The sequence below is a fragment of the Oncorhynchus tshawytscha genome, linkage group LG03 (genome assembly GCF_018296145.1).
Source record: "Oncorhynchus tshawytscha isolate Ot180627B linkage group LG03, Otsh_v2.0, whole genome shotgun sequence".
NCBI lineage: Eukaryota > Metazoa > Chordata > Actinopteri > Salmoniformes > Salmonidae > Oncorhynchus > Oncorhynchus tshawytscha.
The window spans coordinates 7,078,383-7,102,453 of NC_056431.1; the positions used below are offsets into that span (position 1 = coordinate 7,078,383).

Genomic DNA, 24,071 nt, shown 5'->3' on the forward strand with positions numbered 1-24,071 from the left:
TATGTATGCTGTTGTTGAGCCCTTGGGTATCTCGACATCAGTGGTTCCCAACCAGGGGTACTATTCAGTTGATGGTACAGTAACCGAAAAATGTTGGGAAGCTATACTTGTTCAACTCCTCAATGCCAAGTTAAATATATATATATATATATATATATATATACATGTAATTTGCATCAAGTTTAGATTTTAGACCAGTCATAATTTCTTCACTCGCCATTAATTGGGGAGCATTACAATTGTCAAGACGAGCACAAGAAGAACACTATGAATCGCTGCCTTTGGTGTGCATTTTCTATTATAAATTGAATATATATATGTTCATATATATATATATATATATATATATATATATTCATATATATATTCGTAATTTGTTTACTTTAACCGTTTGTAACCGCTATGCTCCGTAAATGCACTTTCTGGGGTGTAATCATTAGTCCAAACAGTTGCAAACTGTTGCATTTTGCAACGAAGAGAGAGTTTCTATTGGCCAAATTCAGGTAGGCCCCGCCCTGTGTCGTTCCGTTATTTACGTTAAAGAAACGTTTTGTAACAGAATTGGCGTAATGAATACGCCCCAGTTGAATCTACCCTCAAAACTTCGTTACCCATGAAGCAATGCTATCAGCCAGTGCGTTGCTGTGTGTCAAGTCCAACCACTGTGCCAAGCGAAGAAGAAAGGGGGAGACGTACAAGCTAGCTAAAACGATATGCTACCAATGCAGTTAAATTTGTAACGACTACATTGGAAAAGATAGGTCAACCCTGTGCCTGCTTGGCTCTAAATCGTAACAACCTTTTCCCCTGCCCCGGCTATAGCGCACATAGATATGAGCGGCAGCGGGCGGCCCAGGACCAGCTCGTTTGCTGAGCCTCCAGGGGCTCCCGGAGCCGCTTCAGCCGCCGCCGGATCGTCTGTTACCGGAGGGAGTTCTGCAGGAAAATCTGGGGCTTCACAGGCCACAGGGAGCAGTTCGACTGGCTTCGGAAATGTGAAACTAGCCCGTGAGTATAGCTAATTGAACACAAAACGGAGGGATCGGGATATGTGTGTACTGACAATTTACAGCAAGTATCTAACTAAACAAATTGATAAAACTGTCGATGTTATCATTTCGCAAAGCTAACCTAGGTAGCTAGCTGGCTAGGCTATGTATGTTTTTGTAATAGGGACAGTGGGATCAAGCCGGGCTTTGATTGTGGCAGATCTGACTAACGTTAACTAGCATAGCATTTGAGGCGAAACGTTTATACGATGTTAGAAACGGGGGAGAAATTGGTGAAAATAGAATGGAACCAGATTTCCGTGATATTTGTCGTTGGAAGCCAGATTGAAAAAAAACGGGCATCAGCGGTAACGTTACCTACCTAGGTGAAATCAAACGAGGTTGACCGTCGTCCTCATTTAGCTAGTTAGCCGGTAATCTTAGCTATTAGCTTTGGAAGTTATGTAGCTGGTTGCTTAGTTAGCTAGCTAACGTTAGACCGGTAACCTAGCTAACAGCTATATATGCTATTTAGAGGAGACGAGGTTACCGTTAATTCAGTTCACATAACGTAATATATTGGGTACTTATACAACATGGCTTACTGTGACCCTGAACAATTAGCTTAACTTGTTCAAGAACAATTTACGTGCTAGTTTGCCAGTTTGGTTAGCTTGTCCATGGCAGGAATATATTAGCCAACCAGATTGCTGGAGTGCGCTGTGTCAAAGGTCTGTCAATGTCATTTTTATAACGTTACAAGTCCAGTTTTGTTTTGCGGTTCTTTGGTCAATCGTTTTAGATTGAGCAATAATGTGGGTGGTAAGGAACTGTTACGTATCTATCTTGTTATTGGAATAATACTATCATCATAACCACGTATTTCCAAATACAATATGTGTTGGTCTCTTCTCGTTATTGTTAAAGATCTATGATTGATTTTCTTTATATTTGCATAATTTCACACGTGTCCATATATTGATAGATAGTTTTCCATTGAGATTTCCGTACATTGAGGATTCTTCCAACAGGTCTCATTCTCACCAATTTTTACAGCCAGTGCAATGACAGAAATTGACTGTATGCACAATGGTAGTTTGGATATGTGGTGTTGGCAGAATACCTACAGGGAGGTGTTGACACAGTCAGACTTAGGGAAAACCAAATCTGGAACATTGCACCACAATGTCCATGTCAAACAAACATAGTCTACTCTGCCATATGTCAGGAGGTGGTTGAAAGTGTACCCATATTTTGGTAAGACTTTAGTGGGTCTTTATTAAACCTAACACTTTTATCAATTCAGATGTATTTGCCGCTGACATTTCTAAATGTTGAAAACCAGAAATGTTGCATGCCAATTTCCATTCTGATCACTGACTGCTATTCTGATAGCCCTGCCATGTTGAAGACCCGGCCTGGGTCAACCATGGCACTTCAGACTGCACTGTGAATGTGCTCTCCAATGGAACCCTATGGGAAAATGTTGAACCTTCAGTGTGAAGGGATTTGACTGTAGAGATTGAGGGAGGCAGGGAAAGAAGGCAGGGAGGGTGAGTGAATCATTGGAAAGAAAGCTAGAGGTGGGAGATGAAGACTGGAAACAGGTGAGCGACAGATAAATGACGGTGCTGGTCAAATGTCTTCTCAGACCTGTAGGGTATACATGAACACCTAACCTAATCAGCACTTCTTCAGTGGCTCAGTCTCTGTTCAGGCGTTCTAACCGTAATCCTCAGTTTTGAATGGGGTCTGATTTGGTCTCTCCTGACCACAGTACTGCATTCCTAGAAGGGTGTGCCCACTGATAAGCATTGTTCCCGGTCTGGAGGTATCTGGACCTACCAGAAACCCCAACAAAGGTGCTGCGCTACTGTTCGGTTTCTGGAAGTAACACTGACTTGTCTAAGTGAAGTGCAAAGCCAAGATCACTGGTTGTAAATGTCTGACAAAAAGGTGTCAGACAAGTCATAGGCAATAATTGCCGCTAGGATTATCTTAGTATCCTGGGGCTGCACTTAGCGTTACTGACGTTTCTCAGCTTCCTACTGCTCTATTGTTTTCAGCTCCTATCCTGGGGACCCACATGACTGCACATATTTGTTTCAGCACTAACACACCTACACCTGATTCAACTAATGAAGGGCGTGATGGTCAGTGAATTAGTTGCATCAGGCATGTCTATATTAGTACTGGGCCCGGTTTCCCAAAAGCATCTTAAGGCTAAGTTCATTATTAGAACCATATGATCCTATGCTTCTAAGACTAATTTAGCCTTAAAATGCTTTTGGGAAACTGGCCCAGGTCTGGAACAAAACTGCAGTTGTGGGCCACCAGGGCTGGCGTTGAGGAACACTGTTTAAGAGGGTAAGTGGCAGTGCCACTAATCTGATTAATATTCTCTAGTGCCAAACCAGCCACTGCATAGCAATACTGGCCGACTAGCTACCTCTCTCAAAGGGATACTGTAGCTCTGGCATAAAAAAATGTTCGGTTGTAATTAGAGGTCGACCGACTAATCGGAATGGTCGATTAATTAGGGCCGATTTCAAGTTTTCATAACAACCGGAAATCAGTATTTTTGGATACCGGTTTTGCTGATTTAAAAAAAATGTTTTTAACACCTTTTATTTAATCTTTATTTAACTAGGCAAGTCAGTTAAGAACACATTCTTCTTATTTTCAATGACGGCCTAGGAACGGTGGGTTAACTGCCTCGTTCAGGGGCAGAACGACAGATTTTCACCCTGTCAGCTCGGGGGATCCAATCTCACAGTTAACTAGTCCAACACAATAACGACCTGCCTCTCTCTCATTGCACTCCACAAGGAGACTGCCTGTTACACGAATGCCAAGGTAAGTTGCTAGCTAGCATTAAGCTTATCTTATAAAAAAGCAATCAATCATCATCACTAGTTAACTACACATGGTTGATGATATTACTAGATATTATCTAGCGTGTCCTGTGTTGCATATAATCTGACTGAGCATACAAGTATCTGGCTGAGCGGTGGTAGGCAGAAGCAGGCGCGTAAACATTAATTCAAACAGCACTTTCGTGCGTTTTGCCAGCAGCTCTTCGTTGTGCGTCAAGCATTGCGCTATTTATGACTTCAAGCCTATCAACTCCCGAGATGAGGCTGGTGTAACCGAAGTGAAATGGCTGGCTAGTTAGCGCGCGTTTCAAACGTCACTCGCTCTGAGCCTGTGGTTGTTTCCCTTACTCTGCATGGTGGTGTTGTCGTTGTGTTGCTGGTTCGAGCCCAGGGAAGAGCGAGGAGAGGGACGGAAGCTATACTGTTACACTGGCAATACTAAAATGTCTATCAGAACATCCAATTGTCAAAGGTTAATGAAATACAAATGGTATAGAGGGAAATAGTCCTATAATAACTACAACCTAAAACTTCTTACCTGGGAATATTTAAGGCTCATGTTAAAAGGAACCACCAGCTTTCATTTGTTCTCATGTTCTGAGCAAGGAACTTAAACGTTAGCTTTCTTACGTGGCACATATTGCACTTTTACTTTCTTCTCCAACACTTTGTTTTTGCATTATTTAAACCAAATTGAACATGTTTTATTTATTTGAGGCTAAATTGAATTTATTGATGTATTATATTAAGTTAAAATAAGTGTTCATTCAGTATTGTTGTAATTGTCAATATAATGTCTTTTTTTTTTAAATCGTCCGATTAATCGGTATCGGCTTTTTTGGTCCTGCAATAATCGGTATCGGCGTTGAAAAATCATAATTGGTCGACCTCTAGTTGTAATGCATGGCTGTGTAATCGCTTTATATTTAGAAATAAGTTATGAGTTACTTGAGACTAAAGTCTGAGTGTTCTGGAAATCATTTCTCTCCCTCTTACTCTTTTATTCAATCATACTCATCAGACCTGTGTGTTAACTTCCTCTTTAGGAACCAAAGCACTTCCCTGACAGCTGATCTGTCTGACTGCTCATCTTTGCATTCATTATTAAAGTGACTATCATGCCACTGCTGTTTCATATTTAAAACTCTCCCCACTGACTCCACTCCTTAAGAAGAGGGCTACACAGACGCAAACGCTGTGAGCCACATGATTACAGATCAGACGACGTTCTCTTGTCGTATGAGACTTCAGAAGGAAGAATAGTTTAGTGAGTCATGCAAGGATCTGGTTTGGATTAATCAATGAATCTAATGCCTACCCAGTGTGAAATCTACCTCTAGCTATGATGACCCTTCATATACTAGTATGTGAAAAGCTATGTGTGGTGTCTCCAGTGTGTTTATTACAACATGCCTTCCAGAGGCATCCAGAGGTGTCTAGTCTACATCATAGGAGTTGACTTTAAATCCATCAATCAACTGTGCCCACCTAATGCTTTTAGCCGTGCTGAACAAAAGATCCTGCCATTCACCCTCCCTTCCAGTCTGATTCCTGAGAAATAGAGGATCCAAATGAAATCCATCTTCAGCAGAGGAAGATCTAAATTAAATACATTTATCTTCAGCAGAGGAAGATCTAAATTAAATACATTTATCTTCAGCAGAGGAAGATCTAAATTAAATACATTTATCTTCAGCAGAGGAAGATCTAAATTAAATACATTTTTATCTTCAGCAGAGGGAAGATCCAAATTTGTCTTCTCAACAATCTTAAGCTAGTCACCCACTTACACAGCTTTGTTCAAGAGGCCATGTCAGACTTTAGAATAGAACTGGGAGATACAGAGTTATTAGAGAAAGCATGGTCATGTTGGGGCAGGCGAATGGAGGAACCGGCGCACACACTCACTGGGTGTGCTACTGTACTGTCCATTCAATGTTATCACAGGCTCTGACAAGCTCGTTGGCTCCAGGCCCTACCTCTACTGTAGTGTTCCTCCTCCCTTCACAATCTGTGCTTCTCTGGTGCTGCTGTGTCAGTCAGTTTACCCTCAACCATTCACAGACACAGCCAACAAGCTGAGCTGCACGTCTGACCCGAAGTAGATCTGTCACTCACTGTATGAGCTCAGAGAATCTTCCTTTCCACAAGGTCGCACATCAGACAGACAGTAGGGCTGTGATGATACCAGTATTGTGATACTTTGAGTATCGCAATACTGGTATCGTCCCGGCCCCGTTCAAACACTTTAGAAACGCTCCCTTCCTTGAAGACAGTAGTTATAGATCTGACATTCTGTCAAAGCTATGTTGGAGAGCCCTCACTTTCACCCAATCCACCGTGTTAAATCGCCCATTACCTCAAGAAACAGAGGAAAGCAAGAATGCATTTCTCAATATTGTCAGGTTCCTCATATTTAAACCGTACTGGCCAGTGTAGTGAGGGGGTGAAGAGGTTAGCGGAGTTCAGAGCTGTGACAGCCAGGTGTGCAGCCTCCCCCTGGGGAGCCGGGGAAGGTGAGGCAGGGTGGAGGTGGTTCACTGTAGCTACTACAGCTCATTACCAGCTAGTAGTATGTGTCTGTGGGGAGAGGCTTCCGAGGTTACGGACATTTAGAGAGAGGGGGGGGGGTGATGAACATTTGTTTAGTGTTTCCCCTCAGGGTATTGGAGAAAGGATGAGGTGACCGTCACTACGTTTCCTGCCTCTAAACCAGATTCATGGTCCCTTGTGTGTGTTTGGTGTGTGTGTCCCTGCATCTGGATAACATCTAAAATACTTGGAGTCCTTTAGCCCCCTTCCCAAATGGTCCTTAAACCTTAATGTGTTTTGACCTCTGTACCTCTCCCCCAGGAGACAGTGGCAAGGTGACTACTGTGGTGGCCACACCAGGCCAGGGTCCAGACCGCCCACAGGAGGTGTCCTACACAGACATCAAGGTGATCGGGAATGGTTCCTTCGGCGTGGTGTACCAGGCCCGTCTCATTGACAGCCAGGAGATGGTGGCCATCAAGAAGGTTCTGCAGGATAAGAGGTTTAAGGTACAGAGTGTACTGACACACAGCACAACCCACTTCCACTGGCACTCTACGCTAGTGTTGTGGTACTCGAGCTGAAGTACTCGACCATTGGTGACTCTGACTCACCTTCCCGTGTATTTTCACTTGGACTGGAAAGGTTATGATAAGCAGAACATTAGCAGCACTGGGTGCACAGAGAACTGAGGGTTCTGTTCTCTAGTTAGCAGTGGGAAGGACTTGCCACACTGGCACACCCGCTGCGGCGAAAGCAAGCGCTGAGTGTGGGCAGACAGGAAGCCAGGCTCCGCTCACGTACTGCTTCCGATCAAAGTGCCTTCAGAAAGTATTCACACCCCCTGAATTGAAAATTAAATTGAGGCGTTTTTGTCACAATACCCCGTGATGTCAAAGTGGAATTATGTTTTTCACAGTTTTTACAAATGAATGGAAAATGTTAAGCTGAAATGCCTCGAGTCAATAAATATTCATCCCCTTTGTAATGACAAGCCTAGAAGTAAAAATGTGCTTAACAAGTCACATAAGTTGCATGGACTCAATTTGTGTGCAATAAGTGTTTAACATGATTTTTGAATGACTACCTCGTCTTTGTACCCCACACTTACAATTATCTGTGTGGTCACTCAGTCGAGCAGTGAATTTCAAACACAGATTCAACCACAAAGACCAGGGAGGTTTTCCAATGCCTCGGAAAGAAGGGCACCTAAAGGTAGATGGGTTAAAAAAAATATATATATATATATTTTTTTTAAAGTGGACATTGAATATCCCTTTGAGCATTGTGAAGTTACACTCTGGATGGTGTGTCAATACACTGTTTTATGTATATATATTTTTTTTTTATGGTCAAATTAATAAACAAGTACTAAAACCTGGTCACGACAAATATACAGGCGTCCTTCCTGACTCCATTGCCGTAGAGGAAGGAAACCTCTCAGGGATTTCACCATGAGGCCAATGGTGACTTTAAAACAGTTGCAGAGTTGGTTGTGATAGGATAAAACCGAGGATGGATCAACAGCATTGTAGTTAGGTTAAAATTAACCTAATTGACAGAGTGAAAAGAAGGAAGCCTGTACAGAATTAAAATATTCCAAAACATGCATCCTGTTTGCAACAAGGCACTAAAGTAATACTGCAATTAGCTTTTTTGTCTTGAATGCAGTACTACAACACATTACTGAGTACCACTCCATATTTTCAAGCATAGTGGTGCCTGCATCATGAAATGTGTATGCTTGCAATTGTTAAGGCCAGGGGAGTTTTTCAGGATAAAAAAGACTGGAGTTAAGCACCGGAAAAATCCTAGAGAAACTTGGTTCAGTCTGCTTTCCACCAGACACTGGGAGATGAATTCACCTTTTAGCAGGACCGTAACCTAAAACACAAGGCCAAATCTACACTGGAGTTTGCGTACCAAGAAGACAGTAAATGTTCTTGAGTGACCGAGTTACAGGTTTGACTTAAATCTACTTGAAAATCTATGGCAAGACTTGAAAATTGCTGTTTAGCAATAATCAACAACTAATTTGACAGAGCTTGGAAAAACTTTTTTTTTTTAAGAAGGGCCAAATGTTGCACAGTCCATGTGTGGAAAGCTCTTAGTGACTTACCCAGAAAGACTCACAGCTGGAATCGCTGCCAAAGGTGCTTCTACAGAAGATATTTCTGTATTTCATTGTCAGTACATGTGGCAAAATATTTTTATATTGTTTTCATTATAGGGTGTTGTGTGTAGATGTGTGAGGAAAAAAATAGTTAATCCATTTTGAATTCAGGCTGTAACACAACAATAAATCAAGGGGGTATGTAGGCTGCACATCGCGTTAATGACTAATTTCCCTGTAACCACTAGTCACCAGCCTACTATTTAGCTTTTCCTGGTTAAGAAACACAAACTGCTTTATGAAATTGAAAACAATAGTAGTTTAAAAGGAAAACAAATCTAGCTATTGTCTCTCTCTCTCCCCTTGAGTATTAAAAAGTAGGCTGTCTTTGAATTTGTCATCTCGCTCTACCCTCCCACTTTCCCTAGACTTCCTTTGAGTTTCACTCTGGAATAAAAAAAACTACTTTTCAGTGGGCGATTTACAAAAAGCAGAGAGCCTGTTACAATTATTGGAAATAATAATCTTACAGGAGCAATAGCCAATTCTGTCCAGAGACCATTCATCCCTTCAAGACATCATTGAACCTTCTATTAAAATAAAATGTTTGATCCTGTGTATGAAGGACTTATTTGTTTTGTGGGCTATTGCATATTGTAGGCAATTATGACCTTTGTGCAACTGGAGGAAAATCTTTGCATTACTTCAATGCTCACATGAAAATCTTACCACCAGACTGCCACTAGTTGTTGCTGGGCAGATTTCATCTACCAAATCCGAGCCAAATCAAGAGGCACGACATACAAGCATCGAGCTAGCAAGCCGCCAATACAAGCGAGCAAAAACTTTTGTAACCAAAATACCAAATATGTCTAAAGAACCCCGGACTCATTCCTTTGCTTTCTAACTTTTTTTTCTTCTTTAAAAAAAAAAAAAATGTGCACATAAACCGATATTATTAATGTGTTCCTTTTTTGTTAAACTCCAACCCAGTGTCTTGGATCAGGACTCGAGCACGGACTTCACCATTGGTGACTCAAACTCAACTTAGCCTCAGACTTGTGACTCGACTCAGGCTCAAGCACACGACTCAGTTTAGTGACTCAACTGAAACACTGGTCTACACACACACACAGTGCAACTCACTTCCACCAGTCTACAGACACACTATCAGGTGTATTTTTGTATGTTCTCTCCCCATACCTCCAATGTTACTACTGCTCAACTGATGAAATCTTGAGACCTAAATTACACCCCTTGCTATTTCTATACTCCAGAACCGAGAACTACAGATCATGAGGAAATTGGACCACTGCAACATAGTCAGGCTACGTTACTTTTTCTACTCCAGTGGGGAGAAGGTATGTACAAGTCACACTACCAGGTATTGGGAACAACATGACATTTTCACGTTTATGCCGCAAAAAGAAAAATCCAGACTTGTGAAAAAATGGATTACATTACAAAATGGATTCAACAACATTGCTCTTCTATTGTTCTTCCCTTACAGAAAGATGAGGTGTATCTGAACCTAGTGCTGGACTTTGTTCCAGAGACAGTGTACAGGGTGGCCCGGCACTTCAACAAGGCCAAGACCACCATCCCCATTATATACGTCAAGGTAATGCACTCACTACTACTTCTCTTCCCATGTTTCTCTTATTACTTTCCCTCCCTTTTATCCTCGTTCTCTCTGTCATAGTTTTTTTTTTCGCTCTCTTTCTCACTCTCCCTCTTTCTCTCTGTCTGTCTTCTTCTCATCTCTCGCTTGCCTTATCACCCCTCCATCGTTCCTCTTTAAGCTCCATGCTGTTAGAGGCAGAGCTCTCTATTATTTAAATGAAATGGTACTAGGCTTGGGCGCTGTACCGGGGTATTTGGAAATGGAAGTTTTTCTATAAATGTTCATATTTGTAGCTACTTTAAGTAAATACCTTCAGTCAACTTGTGCAATACATTAGGAGATGAACTGTATTGTGTTCTTCATTTCACCTGTCACATTATTTACGTTATGAAGCTTAACGTAGTTCCCCAGAAAGCCAGTCCCGTGTTTGTAAATAGAATGGAAGAAAGCGGGAGCAAGTGGGTCCATCTGTATATTAACAGTCAAGTGTTAATTTTTTTTGCCTCAATAGAGTGATCAGGGACATGCAACTATTGTTTTCCTTCCCAGAAAATACATTAGTTCAACGCATTCAGCAAAAATTTGCTTCATTTTCATCAGATGACAACAGAAGTGCAAAGCTATTTGCATAGTAAATGAGCTTACAATGAAAATGCAAGGTATTCTTTTGCAAAAAAAAGAATGCATGGCCATCATATTTCTGTTTATCATAGGAAATGTAGCTAGCTACATTGTTTCTAATGTTTTTTGAAGTTAATCTTGCGTTTTACCAGAGAGAAGTAGGCTGGTTAGACTGAGGAAAAGTAGCTACTCATCAGAGTGCTGTCTGCTGATAGAATGCCCTTAGTGAGTTCTCATCCCAGTGGACAAGTGCAACTGAAGCACAAAATTTGTCTGATGCCGAGCAGAAATTACGTAAAGAATTATTTTAGATCTGAGTTTACAAAGCGCAGCAAGATATAACTTTTCTCCTGAATGCAGAATTCTTCATTTTCCATGAAAGTGACACCAAAGTTTAACTTGCTATCATCTTCTCCGAGCAGAGCAGACAGGCCCGTTGCCCGAGCACACAGACGCAATGTGTTCACATACTGGTCCAGAGCCAGGACTGTTCTTCCTTCAGACAAACATGTGTCAACTTTGTTTGTACAATGCATTTCATTCACATTTGCTTGTAAATGTCCAAATTCACCAAAAATTATATTCGGTAGCTCCTACGTATGTATAACTTTATGAGCTGGAGTGCCTGTCTTTGCAACTACTTTATTTTTGTTTGTGCTTGTTGGAACATTTAGCTAGCAGCATTCATGGAAATTTGCCATTACTTGTACGAATTTTGTTGGCCTTCTGGTAATGGACGCCCATCAGGCTTTTTTTGCGTTTTGTGGCTCCCCCTTGAGTACTAATCCGGTAATACTGTAAATCCCATTTTGGGAGAGTCATGGGAGAAGGACTGAATGACGATGTAAAAGTCTGGGTACCCTAAATGGTACTGTATTTGACTAGAGGACTCTTTCCCCCAAGGATCTGATGAGAAGAAAACACATTGATGTTGAAGTCAGAAGTTTACATAGACTTAGGTTGGAGTCACTAAAACTCGATTTTCAACCACTCCACAAATTTCTTGTTGACTATAGTTTTGGCAAGTCGGTTAGGACCTCTACTTTGTGCATGACAAAAGTATTTTTTCCCAACAATTATTTACAGACAGATTATTTCACTTCTAATTCACTGTATCACAATTTCAGTGGGTCAGAAGTATACATACAATAAGTTGACTGTGCCTTTAAACAGCTTGGAAAATTCCAGAAAATTATGTCATGGCTTTAGAAGCTTCTGATAGGCTAATTGACATAATTTGAGTCAATTAGAGGTGTACCTGTGGATGTATTTCATGGCCTACCTTCAAACTCAGTGCCTTTTTGCTTGACATCATGGGACAATCAAAAGAAATCAGCCAAGACCTCAGAAAGTAAATTGTAGACCTCAACAAGTCCGGTTCATCCTTGGGAGCAATTTCCAAATGCCTGAAGGTACCACGTTCATCTGTACAAACAATAGTATGCAAGAATAAACACCATGGGACCACGTAGCCGTCATACCGCTCAGGAAGGAGACACGTTCTGTCTTCTAGAGATCAAATCAAATGTATTTATATAGCCCTTCTTACATCAGCTGATATATCAAGTGCTGTACAGAAACTCAGCGTAAAACCCCAAACAGCAAGCAATGCAGGTGTAGAAGCACGGTGGCTAGAAAAAACTCCTTAGAAAGACCAAAACCCTGGAAGAAACCAAGAGAGGAACCAGGCTATGAGGGGTGGCCAGCCCTCTTCTGGCTGTGCCGGGTGGAGATTATAACAGAACATGGCCAAGATGTTCATAAATGACCAGCATGGTCAAACAATAATAATCACAGTAGTTGTCGAGGGTACAACAAGTCAGCACCTCAGGAGTAAATGTCAGTTGGGTTTTCATAGCCGATCATTGAGAGTATCTCTACTGCTCCTGCTGTCTCTAGAGAGTTGAAAACAGCAGGTCTGGGACAGGTAGCACGTCCGGTGAACAGGTCAGGGTTCCATAGCCGCAGGCACAACAGTTGAAACTGGAGCAGCAGCACGGCCAGGTGGACTGGGGACAGCAAGGAGTCATCATGCCAGGTAGTCCTGATGCATGGTCCTCGGGCTCAGGTCCTCCGAGATAAAGAAAAAGAGAATTAGAGAGAGCATACTTAAATTCACACAGGACACCGGATAAGACAGCAGAAATACTCCAGATATAAGAGACTGACCCTAGCCCCCGACACAAACTACTGCAACATAAATACTGGAGGTTGAGACAGGAGGGGTCAGGAGACACTGTGGCCCCATCCGATGATACCCCCGAACACGGCCAAACAGGCAGGATATAACCCCACCCACTTTGCCAAAGCACATCCCCCACACCACTAGAAGGATATCTTCAACCATCAACTTACAATCCTGAGACAAGACCGAGTATAGACCACAAAGATCTCCGCCACGGCATTTTCTGAGGTCTTGGCTGATTTCAGAAGCCACTGCTCCAAAACCGCCATAGTAAAGCCAGACTACGGTTTGCAACTGCACATGGGGACAGAGATCGTACTTTTTGGGAAAATGTCCTCTGGTCTAATGAAACAAAAATAGAACTGTTTGGCCATAATGCCCATCGTTATGTTTGGAGGATAAAGGCGGAGGCTTGCAAGCTGAAGAACACCATCCCAACGGTGAAGCACTGGGGTGGCGGCATCATGTAGTGGGGGGGCTTTGCTGCAGGAGGGATTGGTGCACTTCACAAAATAGATGGCATCATGAGGCAGGGAAATTAGGTGGATATATTGAAGCAACATTTCAAGACATCAGTCAGGAAGTTGAAGCTTGGTCGCAAATGGGTCTTCCAAATGGACAATGACCCCAAGCATACTTCCCATTTGTGGCAAAATGGCTTAAGGACAACAAAGTTGAGGTATTGGAGTGGCCATCACAGAGCCCTGACCTCAATCCCATAGAACATTTGTGGGCAGAACTGAAAAGGTGTGTACGAGCAAGGAGGCCTACAAACCTGACTCAATTACACCAGCTCTGTCAGGAGGAATGGGCCAAAATTCTCCCAGCTTATTGTCGAAGGCTACCCAAAACGTTTGACCCAAGTTAAATCATTTATAAGGCAATGCTACCAAATACTAATTGAGTGTATGTAAATGTCTGACCTACTGGGAATGTGATGAAAGAAATAAAAGCTGAAATAAATCATTCTCTCTACTATTATTCTGACATTTCACATTCTTAAAATAAAGTGGTGATCCTAACTGACCTAATACGGGGAATTTTTACTAAGATTAAATGTCAGGAGTTGTGAAACTGAGTTTAGATGTATTTGGCTACAGTGTATGTAAACTTCGTACTTCAACTGTATTTTCTCTCTCTGCTCTGACTTTTTACTGACCTCTGGTAGTCTTTCTCTCTGTCACCTCTCTTTTCCAACTCCTCCATTCTCTGCTTGTCCTACATCAGATTTCTTGGGGACAATACCTACTTCAGTGTTTTAGAATTGAAAAAATTAGAGCGAAAGAGAAACCAACTTTCTCTGTTTGCAGTAAGCTTGGTTGTCTGTTAAAAAGGGCACTTATGTTGTCTGTTAGCGCGCACACACACACACACACAAAGCTATGTCCCGTGGCAGCAGAGAGGACTATCTGTGTCTGATGGCCCATTTGCCTCAGCCCACCCTGCTGCTCTCTCCTGTGGTGTGGAGATGCATACTGATAATACACACACACACTGCCCTCACTCAGCATCTCTACACTCCTCTCCACCTCTCCCTGTGCTCCTCTCATCCCTCCCTACTCTCTCTTTATCTGCATCTCTTTCCTTCCTTCCTCTCTCCTTGTTCCCTTCTTCCCTCACTACTCTTCAGCCCCTTTCTCTCCAATTAAATTTCAAAGGGGCTTTAGCATTAGCATGGGAAACATGTTTACATTACTGTTTATTTAACTTGCTGTGGCAAACAGAAGTGAGAAGACACAACAATATCAACAAACTATTAGAATTGAACAGTAAATATTGCATGCAAAAATAAAAAGGTTTTTCCATCTCTTACTCATCTCCACCCCCCCGCTCTCTTTGTGGTGTGCAATTAAGCTCTTTGTTTCCCTCTTAATCTGCCCTCCTGCCATAGCCAGGCAACCTCGTCCCCCTCTCAACACCCGTCTGTCTACCCCTTGCACCCTGTGTGCCCAATAACACAGCTAACGACCCAATAGAGCGACCCCGACACACGCACACTCAGACAGCCAGAAACCCTTACACACATACAGTCACATCTTCTGCCATGCTAGCTCTAAGCTTTGCAATGGGAACATTTTACTGGCATGTCTAAAGCCGAGAACCCATAAGTTCTAGTAATGTGTTTGAGTAAGTTGCATACATCCAGAATGTTTGACTGTTCTGAGTGCAGTGAAGTTGGTGACCAACTGTAGCTGTCTGGACACTTGGCATGACTGTAGTAGTAATGGAGGATATTATGATGATCAGTGCTACTGGCTGCTAACTGTGTGTGTGTGTGTGTGTGTGTGTTAACATCATGTGTCCTGTGTTCTCCCTCCAGGTGTACATGTACCAGCTGTTCCGCAGTCTGGCCTATATCCATTCCCAGGGCGTGTGTCACAGAGACATCAAACCCCAGAACCTGCTGGTGGACCCCGAGACGGCCATCCTCAAACTCTGTGACTTCGGCAGGTTAGTCTGCCTGTCTGTCAGTGAGCACCTCTGGCCTTCTCTGAATGGCTCTGACTGTGTTCCTTGGGCTGCCTGTGTAAACGCATCTCAATTCTTCTGATATTTTTTCCACTAATTGGTCATTAGAGAGATTTTTCAGGGCTGACCTGATTGGTAAAAAAAATTAAAAAAAACAGTATTGGGCTGCCTGTGTAAATGCCGCCTTACTGTTCAGTCTGTCTAAATCAATCTCTTTCTTACTGTCTCGATATATTTTTCTCTGACTGACCACCTCTCTCCCCCTCTTGTCTCCAGTGCTAAGCAGCTTGTTCGCGGGGAGCCCAACGTGTCCTATATCTGCTCGCGGTACTACCGTGCCCCTGAGCTCATCTTTGGCGCCACGGACTACACATCCAACATTGACATCTGGTCAGCGGGCTGCGTGCTGGCCGAACTGCTGCTGGGACAGCCCATCTTCCCCGGGGACAGTGGAGTGGACCAACTGGTAGAGATCATCAAGGTAGAGAAGAGGGGACCTGGGAGCTGAGAGGACACCAAACTGTACGGGTGGGAGATGGAAAGAAGAGGGAGTGTATGTCTATGTTGGTGGCGGCGGTAGGAGCGTACAGTTTAAGTCAGAAGTTTACATACACCTTAGCCAAATGCATTTAAACTCAGTTTTTCACAATTCCTTACATTTAATCCTAGTAAAAATTCCTTGTCTTAGGTCAGTTAGGATCACCGCATTATTTTAAGAATGTGAAATGTCAGAATAATAGTAGAGTGATTTATTTAAGCTTTTATTTCTTTCATCACATTCCTAGTGGGTCAGATGTTTACATACACTCAATTAGTATTTGGTAGCATTGCCTTATAAATTATTTAACTTGGGTCAAATATTTTGGGTAGCCTTCCACAAGCTTCCCACAATAAGTTGGTAGAATTTTGGCCCATTCCTCGTGACAGAGCTGGTGTAACTGAGTCAGGTTTGTAGGCCTCCTTGATCGCACATGCCTTTTCAGTTCTCCCCACACATTTTCTATAGGATTGAGGTCAGGGCTTTGTGATGGCCACTCTAATACCTTTGTTGTCCTTAAGCCATTTTGCCACAACTTTGGAAGTATGCTTGGGGTCATTGTCCATTTGGAAGACCCATTTGCGACCAAGCTTTAACTTCCTGACTGATGTTTTGAGATGTTGCTTCAATATATCCACATAATTTCCCTCCCTCATGATGCCATCTATTTTGTGAAGTGCACCAGTCCCTCCTGCAGCAAAGCACCCAGACAACATGATGCTGCCACACCTGTGCTTCACCGTTGGGATGGTGTTCTTCAGCTTGCAAGCCTCCCCCTTTTTCCTCCAAACATAATGATGGTCATTATGACCAAACAGTTCTATTTTTGTTTCATCAGACCAGAGGACATTTCTTCAAAAAGTACAGTCTTTGTCCCCATGTGCAGTTGCAAACCGTAGTCTGGCTTTTTTATGGTGGTTTTGGAGCAGTGGCTTCTTCCTTGCTGAGCAGCCTTTCAGGTTATGTCAATATAGGACTCGTTTTACTGTGCATATAGATACTTTTGTACCTGTTTCCTCCAGCATCTTTCGAGCTAAAGTACGTTCATCTCTAGGAGACAGAACGCGTCTCCTTCCTGAGCGGTATGACAGCTGCGTGGTCCCATGGTGTTTACACTTGAGTACTATTGTTTGTACAGATGAACGTGGTACCTTCAGGCTCTTGGAAATTGCTCCCAAAGATGTAACAGACTTGTGGCGGTCTACAATTTTTTTTCTGAGGTCTTGCTGATTTCTTTTGATTTTCAAGCAAAGAGGCACTGAGTTGAAGGTAGGCCTTGAACTACATCCACAAGTACACCTCCAATTGACTCAAATGATGACAATTAGCCCATCAGAAGCTTCTAAAGCCATGACAGCATTTTCTGTAATTTTCCAAGCTGTTTAAAGGCACAGTCAACATAGTGTATGTCAACTTCTGAACCACTGGAATTGTGATACAGTTAAATAATCTGCAAACAATTGTTGGAAAAATTACTTGTCATGTACAAAGTAGATGTCCTAACAGATTTGCCAAAACTATAGTTTGTTAACAAGAAATTTGTGGTGTGGTTGAAAAACAAGTTTTAATGACTCCAACCTAAGTGTATGTAAACTTCCGACTTCAACTATAGGTCTATGTTGGCGGCGGCAGGAGCGCAGGTCTATGTCGGCAGGAGCGCAGGTCTATGTCGGCAGGAGCGCAGGTCTATGTCGGCAGGAGCGCCGGTCTATGTCGGCAGGAGCGCCGGGCTATGTCGGCAGGAGCGCAGGTCTATGTCGGCAGGAGCGCAGGTCTATGTCGGCAGGAGCGCAGGTCTATGTCGGCAGGAGCGCAGGGCTATGTCGGCAGGAGCGCAGGGCTATGTCGGCAGGAGCGCAGGGCTATGTCGGCAGGAGCGCAGGGCTATGTCGGCAGGAGCGCAGGGCTATGTCGGCAGGAGCGCAGGGCTATGTCGGCAGGAGCGCAGGTCTAAGTCGGCAGGAGCGCAGGTCTAAGGGCAGGAGCGCAGGTCTATGTCGGCAGGAGCGCAGGTCTATGTCGGCAGGAGCGCAGGTCTATGTCGGCAGGAGCGCAGGTCTATGTCGGCAGGAGCGCAGGTCTATGTCGGCAGGAGCGCAGGTCTATGTCGGCAGGAGCGCAGGTCTATGTCGGCAGGAGCGCAGGTCTATGTCGGCAGGAGCGCAGGGCTATGTCGGCAGGAGCGCAGGGCTATGTCGGCAGGAGCGCAGGGCTATGTCGGCAGGAGCGCAGGGCTATGTCGGCAGGAGCGCAGGGCTATGTCGGCAGGAGCGCAGGGCTATGTCGGCAGGAGCGCAGGGCTATGCGGCAGGAGCGCAGGGCTATGTCGGCAGGAGCGCAGGGCTATGTCGGCAGGAGCGCAGGGCTATGTCGGCAGGAGCGCAGGGCTATGTCGGCAGGAGCGCAGGGCTATGTCGGCAGGAGCGCAGGGCTATGTCGGCAGGAGCGCAGGGCTATGTCGGCAGGAGCGCAGGGCTATGTCGGCAGGAGCGCAGGGCTATGTCGGCAGGAGCGCAGGGCTAGGCAGGAGCGCAGGGCTATGTCGGCAGGAGCGCAGGGCTATGTCGGCAGGAGCGGCAGGAGCGGGGCTATGTCGGCAGGAGCGCAGGGCTATGTCGGCAGGAGCGCAGGGCTATGTCGGCAGGAGCGCAGGTCTATGTCGGCAGGAGCGCCGGTCTATGTCGGCAGGAGCGCCGGGCTATGTCGGCAGGAGCGCAGGGCTATGTCGGCAGGAGCGCAGGGCTATGTCGGCAGGAGCGCAGGGCTATGTCGGCAGGAGCGCAGGGCTATGTCGGCAGGAGCGCAGGGCTATGTCGGCAGGAGCGCAGGGCTATGTCGGCAGGAGCGCAGGTCTATGTCGGCAGGAGCGCCGGTCTATGTCGGCAGGAGCGCCGGTCTATGTCGGCAGGAGCGCCGGTCTATGTCGGCAGGAGCGCCGGTCTATGTCGGCAGGAGCGCAGGGCTATGTCGGCAGGAGCGCAGGGCTATGTCGGCAGGAGCGCAGGGCTATGTCGGCAGGAGCGCAGGGCTATGTCGGCAGGAGCGCCGGGCTATGTCGGCAGGAGCGCCGGGCTATGTCGGCAGGAGCGCCGGTCTATGTCGGCAGGAGCGCCGGTCTATGTCGGCAGGAGCGCCGGTCTATGTCGGCAGGAGCGCCGGTCTATGTCGGCAGGAGCGCCGGTCTATGTCGGCAGGAGCGCCGGTCTATGTCGGCAGGAGCGCCCGGTCTATGTCGGCAGGAGCGCCGGTCTATGTCGGCAGGAGCGCCGGTCTATGTCGGCAGGAGCGCCGGTCTATGTCGGCAGGAGCGCCGGTCGGTCTATGTCGGCAGGAGCGCCGGTCGGTCTATGTCGGCAGGACTATGTCGGCAGGTCTATGTCGGCAGGTCTATGTCGGCAGGTCTATGTCGGCAGGTCTATGTCGGCAGGTCTATGTCGGCAGGTCTATGTCGGCAGGTCTATGTCGGCAGGTCTATGTCGGCAGGTCTATGTCGGCAGGTCTATGTCGGCCGGTCTATGTCGGCCGGTCTATGTCGGCCGGTCTATGTCGGCCGGTCTATGTCGGCCGGTCTATGTCGGCCGGTCTATGTCGGCCGGTCTATGTCGGCCGGTCTATGTCGGCCGGTCTATGTCGGCCGGTCTATGTCGGCCGGTCTATGTCGGCCGGTCTATGTCGGCAGGTGCGCAGGTCTATGTCGGCGGCGGCAGGAGTGCTCATTCTTGGAGAAACTTCATGCATCTTTCACTCTTCCAGGTTTTGGGGACTCCGACGAGAGAGCAGATCCGAGAGATGAACCCCAACTACACAGAGTTCAAATTCCCCCAGATTAAAGCACACCCCTGGACAAAGGTACTCTCTGCCCTCAGTTCTATTTAAATAGCCTTAACACCATTGTCTTCCATTGGGATCCATGTTAGAGAAAGAACATTTTGAAATGGAACAAATACGACAGCCTAGATGAGTCAAAGAAGATGCCCTTTTTTTCCCCTTCCTCCGTCAGGTGTTTAAGCCGCGTACCCCCCCAGAGGCCATCTCCCTGTGTTCCCGTCTGTTAGAGTACACCCCTGTGACTAGGCTGTCCCCCCTGGAGGCCTGCGCCCACGCCTTCTTCGAAGAGCTGCGCCAGCCCACTGCCCATCTGCCCAGCGGACGAGAACTGCCCCTCCTCTTCAACTTCAGCCCCGTCGGTGAGTCCGCTGCCCTCCCCCTCTGTTTGGCCCTCCCTCGGTCAGTAGCCATGCCCTCCTCTGTTTGGCCCTCCCTCGGTCAGTAGCCATGCCCTCCCCTGTTTGGTCCTCCCTCGGTCAGTAGCCATGCCCTCCTCTGTTTGGTCCTCCCCCGGTCAGTAGCCATGCCCTCCTCTGTTTGGTCCTCCCCGGTCAGTAGCCATCCCTCCTCTGTTTGGTCAGTAGCCATGCCCTCCTCTGTTTGGCCCTCCCTCGGTCAGTAGCCATGCCCTCCTCTGTTTGGCCCTCCCTCGGTCAGTAGCCATGCCCTCCTCTGTTTGGCCCTCCCTCGGTCAGTAGCCATGCCCTCCTCCCTTTTGCCCCAAGCTTCTGTCATCCCTTCAGTTTTCCAGAGTAAGTCTGAAGCGTGTATGTTGAGTATCCTGTGTGTGTAGTATGAACCTCCTCTCTCTTTGTCTTTCTTTGTCTTTCTCAGAGCTGTCTATCCAGCCCCAGTTGAACTCCACACTCATTCCTCCTCATGCTCGCGCACAGACATCACCTGCCTCACACGGTATGTACAGCACAGCCAACCCGACACATGCTTATTACATGTTCAATACATGTTATTAGATGACTACATATTTACAGGACTAGGATAGGGGATATAGCTTCAAATCAACATTTAACAACCTTTTTAATTGAATATTGCTGTGTTTGGATGTTAAACCCAACATATTAAAAGCATTGACCTGATGGTGAACTGAAGTGTTTAGTGTGGTGTGTATCTGATGTCCTGTCTCTCTCACCACCAGATGGCAGTGTGTCGGACAGTACCGCCCAGCCCAGCTCAGTACCTGGATCCATCAACAGCACCTGAACCCCCCGTCCCCCATTCACCCCGTCTTTCCCCTTTTCCTCTCAACCCCATCTCTCTCTTCCTACTCTTCCACCCCCTTTTGGCTCCAAACTTCAAAAAACAACTATACACTCACACATACAACAAAAATACTACAAAATCATCTATTATCCATTGAATATTCCCATTATAGGTGTAAAAAACTGTTGGTGGCAGTAGTCCAGTGACTGTTGGGTTGTAGAATATGGGTGAATCTGACAGAAACTATTCTGTATTATAATCTCTGCTAATCAAATTTGATCCCTTATAAAAAGTGTTTTATTTATTTGAAAGTCCATTTTTGTTTTAATGATGTATGCCAGTGAATGGGATGCGTCGAAACTGAGGCCTGTTTCAGTTCAGACAGTTTAGGACAATCTTCTGTTGTAGAGGTTAAAAACCAAATGGTCACGTGGGCAGATCAGTCCCTGCAGCCAATGGGAAAACTCTGGGGAATGGAGATGTTCACCTACCAAGACATTACTCCCAAGCCAAGTCCAAAGTGTTAATTAGTTCTGAAAATTGAAGAACTGTTATTTTGTTTTATTAAATTGGATACCAAACAGCAGCAAATTCAACTGGCATTTTAAATTGGATGAGGTGATTTTTAGAAGCTTTTATCACACAGGTGGTTTTAAAATTCAAAGGCGGGAACCGCAAGCTGTTCTATTAAACTGTTTCTGAGAAGAAACATCGAGGTGAAAGTCTTAATGTCTTTTATTTGAATAAGAGGGACCTTTTTTAAAAGAATGGAATGTACATATTCAGTTTCTATAAGCTCTTGTCCCAGTCAGTTTAGCTGGAGACATGTGTAGGTGAGAAGTAACCTTTGCACATCTCTAAAGGGGAGTAGAGCGGAGCTGTAGGGGCCCGCTGCATCTCCTGTGCAGTGGAGATATGCAACCTGTGTATAGGAAGGGGTAGGGCTCCTCCAGTCACACCTGTACACCAATGGCCATATAGCTGTACTTGAACCAAAGCTCTGTCACATCAGCTTTGAAAGTACTTGGCACTTTCACTCCTCCTTATCTCTAATTTTTCCTCAATTCAGTCTAGATGCACAATTACACTGCATGTAGGGGAGGTCTTAAGTGCTTGTGTGCGTGTGGTGTGTGTGTGAATGAGGTTTTCTGTGCGTTTGACTTTCCCTGGCCATCTTCCATCTCCAAATCAACCCACTCTAGCACTCTTGTTTTTGTAAGTATAGATTCTAACAGCATCAGTGATTTATAATCAGTAAAACCTTGTTTTCATCTGGCCCACCAACACAGACTTGCATGTTCACCATGCGTTAGAGCAACCACACCTTTTCTCCCTCCCCACTCATCACCGCACAACAACGATGGTTTGATCAAAAATACCGGCACCCAAAAAATGTAAATGCCCCAACCACTTCTGGAGCCTTCTGTTCCTCTCCTCCTTCCTCTGCCTCTCCTTCCCTCTCTTTCTCTCACTGTAAATATCAATTACCTTTTTTTTTTTTTGTTATATTGTTCTTGTAATTTCATTTTATTTTCTCTAGCAGAGGGGAGCTGGTGTAGCAGCGACCAGGCTCCTTCTCCTCAGTCTGTCTGTAAATACAACTTCATTTCAGTCCCTGGCTCGGGGGGAATAACAGAACAAAATGTTTCTCTCGTTTTTATTCTCTCCCTCCATTTCTCTCTCGTTGCCTTTCCCACAAATATTATGATCACTTTATTTATTGTATTTTTGGGGGTTTATTTTTGTTTCTCTGGGGGGGGGGTCGTTGTCGGCTGAAGGGTTTATTTTGTAAGAAGTCATCAATGCCCCGTGTCATGCAAAATAATCGAACTTCCAAGATACTGTACTTTGATCTGAACTTGAGTGTTTTCCAATAAAGGTCCTGTATTTGCAAGTACACATCCTAGCCAGTAGGTGGAACTATTTTATTTTCTTTGATGTGAAGGGATTCTCACATGACTCTGCATCTATGGTGGTCTCGCTGATGTCCCGACAGTATAAATGGCTGATCCTATGTAGGGTTATTGGTGATATTGCTGTATCTGGGTGGGTTTGAATGAGGATGAGTGGGGAGGGTGGTGTGATGTGTCCCTTCTCCCGTGTCCCACAAGTGTTTTATGTAATGGGTTTAACCCGTTACTTCTGTCTGTGATTACATGAATGAGTGATTGACTTTAAAGAATGTATGAACGAACTGACAAATCTTACAAAAGTGTGAGTTGGGAGAGCGTGGATACATTTTTTTTTTAAATCTTATGTTTTCCTAAAATGAAGAGCTGAGTTATTTTTGTGTTTTATTTTCCTGGCACGAGATGGTTTTAATTTGTGATCCTGATCTTTATGGCCCTGCACATCACTGGTGGGAACGGAACGGTTTTGAAGTGGATGTGGGAGAGGGACAGACTGGGAGAGACTTTTGTTTGTTGATATAAATACTTCAACTCATGATTAAAGTGATGAAACTGCCCTGGTCTCATGTTTATAAAGAATGGAAGTGTGCATGCACACCAATTTATGTAGTGTCAGTTGTGAATGGCACTAAAACAATCTGCATTTATTAACCAGCGTACTTGACTGTTTTGGCTGCTAGTAGCAGACAGACATCTAATTTATGATCAACTTGGGTGTGTTTATGCTACACAGGACTTCAATTAAAGGACACACCAATAAGTAGTGATGGCATTTGTTTGTTTTATGCAAATTACATCTGAATGGTAGTAACAAGTCAGCTGACGGCAGAGCAGGGGCCGGAATGCCATAAGGCACTTAGGGTTTTATAGTGTTTCCACAGCTGATTCATCTGTTAGAAGGCCAATGAGCCATCTATCAGGAGGAGGGGTGGAGCTGACTGATCCATCTCTCTCACCACTGGCAACGCGAGACGCAATCTGCCTGTCACTCATGACACCATGCTTTATGGTTCTGAGCTTGAGGAGACCGTCACCATGGAGGGCTGGCCAATGTGAGTCGCTTCCTTTCCTCGTCACCTTTCCTTTATGCCCGCTAATCTGAAAGGATACAACTGAGTAAAGCAGTATTGTCAAATAAGTCCACTAGAAAGAGAATTTTAATCAAATG

General features: G+C 44.9%; 1 protein-coding gene across 1 annotated transcript; it reads left to right on the forward strand.

Moving 5' to 3' along the window:
- Positions 1–471: 471 nt before the first annotated feature.
- LOC112226460 (glycogen synthase kinase-3 beta-like) lies at positions 472–23,459 on the forward strand. Its single transcript, XM_042308855.1, has 10 exons — positions 472–1,008; positions 6,719–6,906; positions 9,788–9,871; positions 10,021–10,131; positions 15,261–15,391; positions 15,686–15,890; positions 19,701–19,796; positions 19,948–20,134; positions 20,610–20,687; positions 20,929–23,459. The coding sequence occupies exons 1-10, from the start codon at positions 834–836 to the stop codon at positions 20,991–20,993; spliced, it is 1,320 nt and encodes a 439-aa protein (XP_042164789.1). The 5' UTR covers positions 472–833; the 3' UTR covers positions 20,994–23,459.
- Positions 23,460–24,071: the final 612 nt, after the last annotated feature.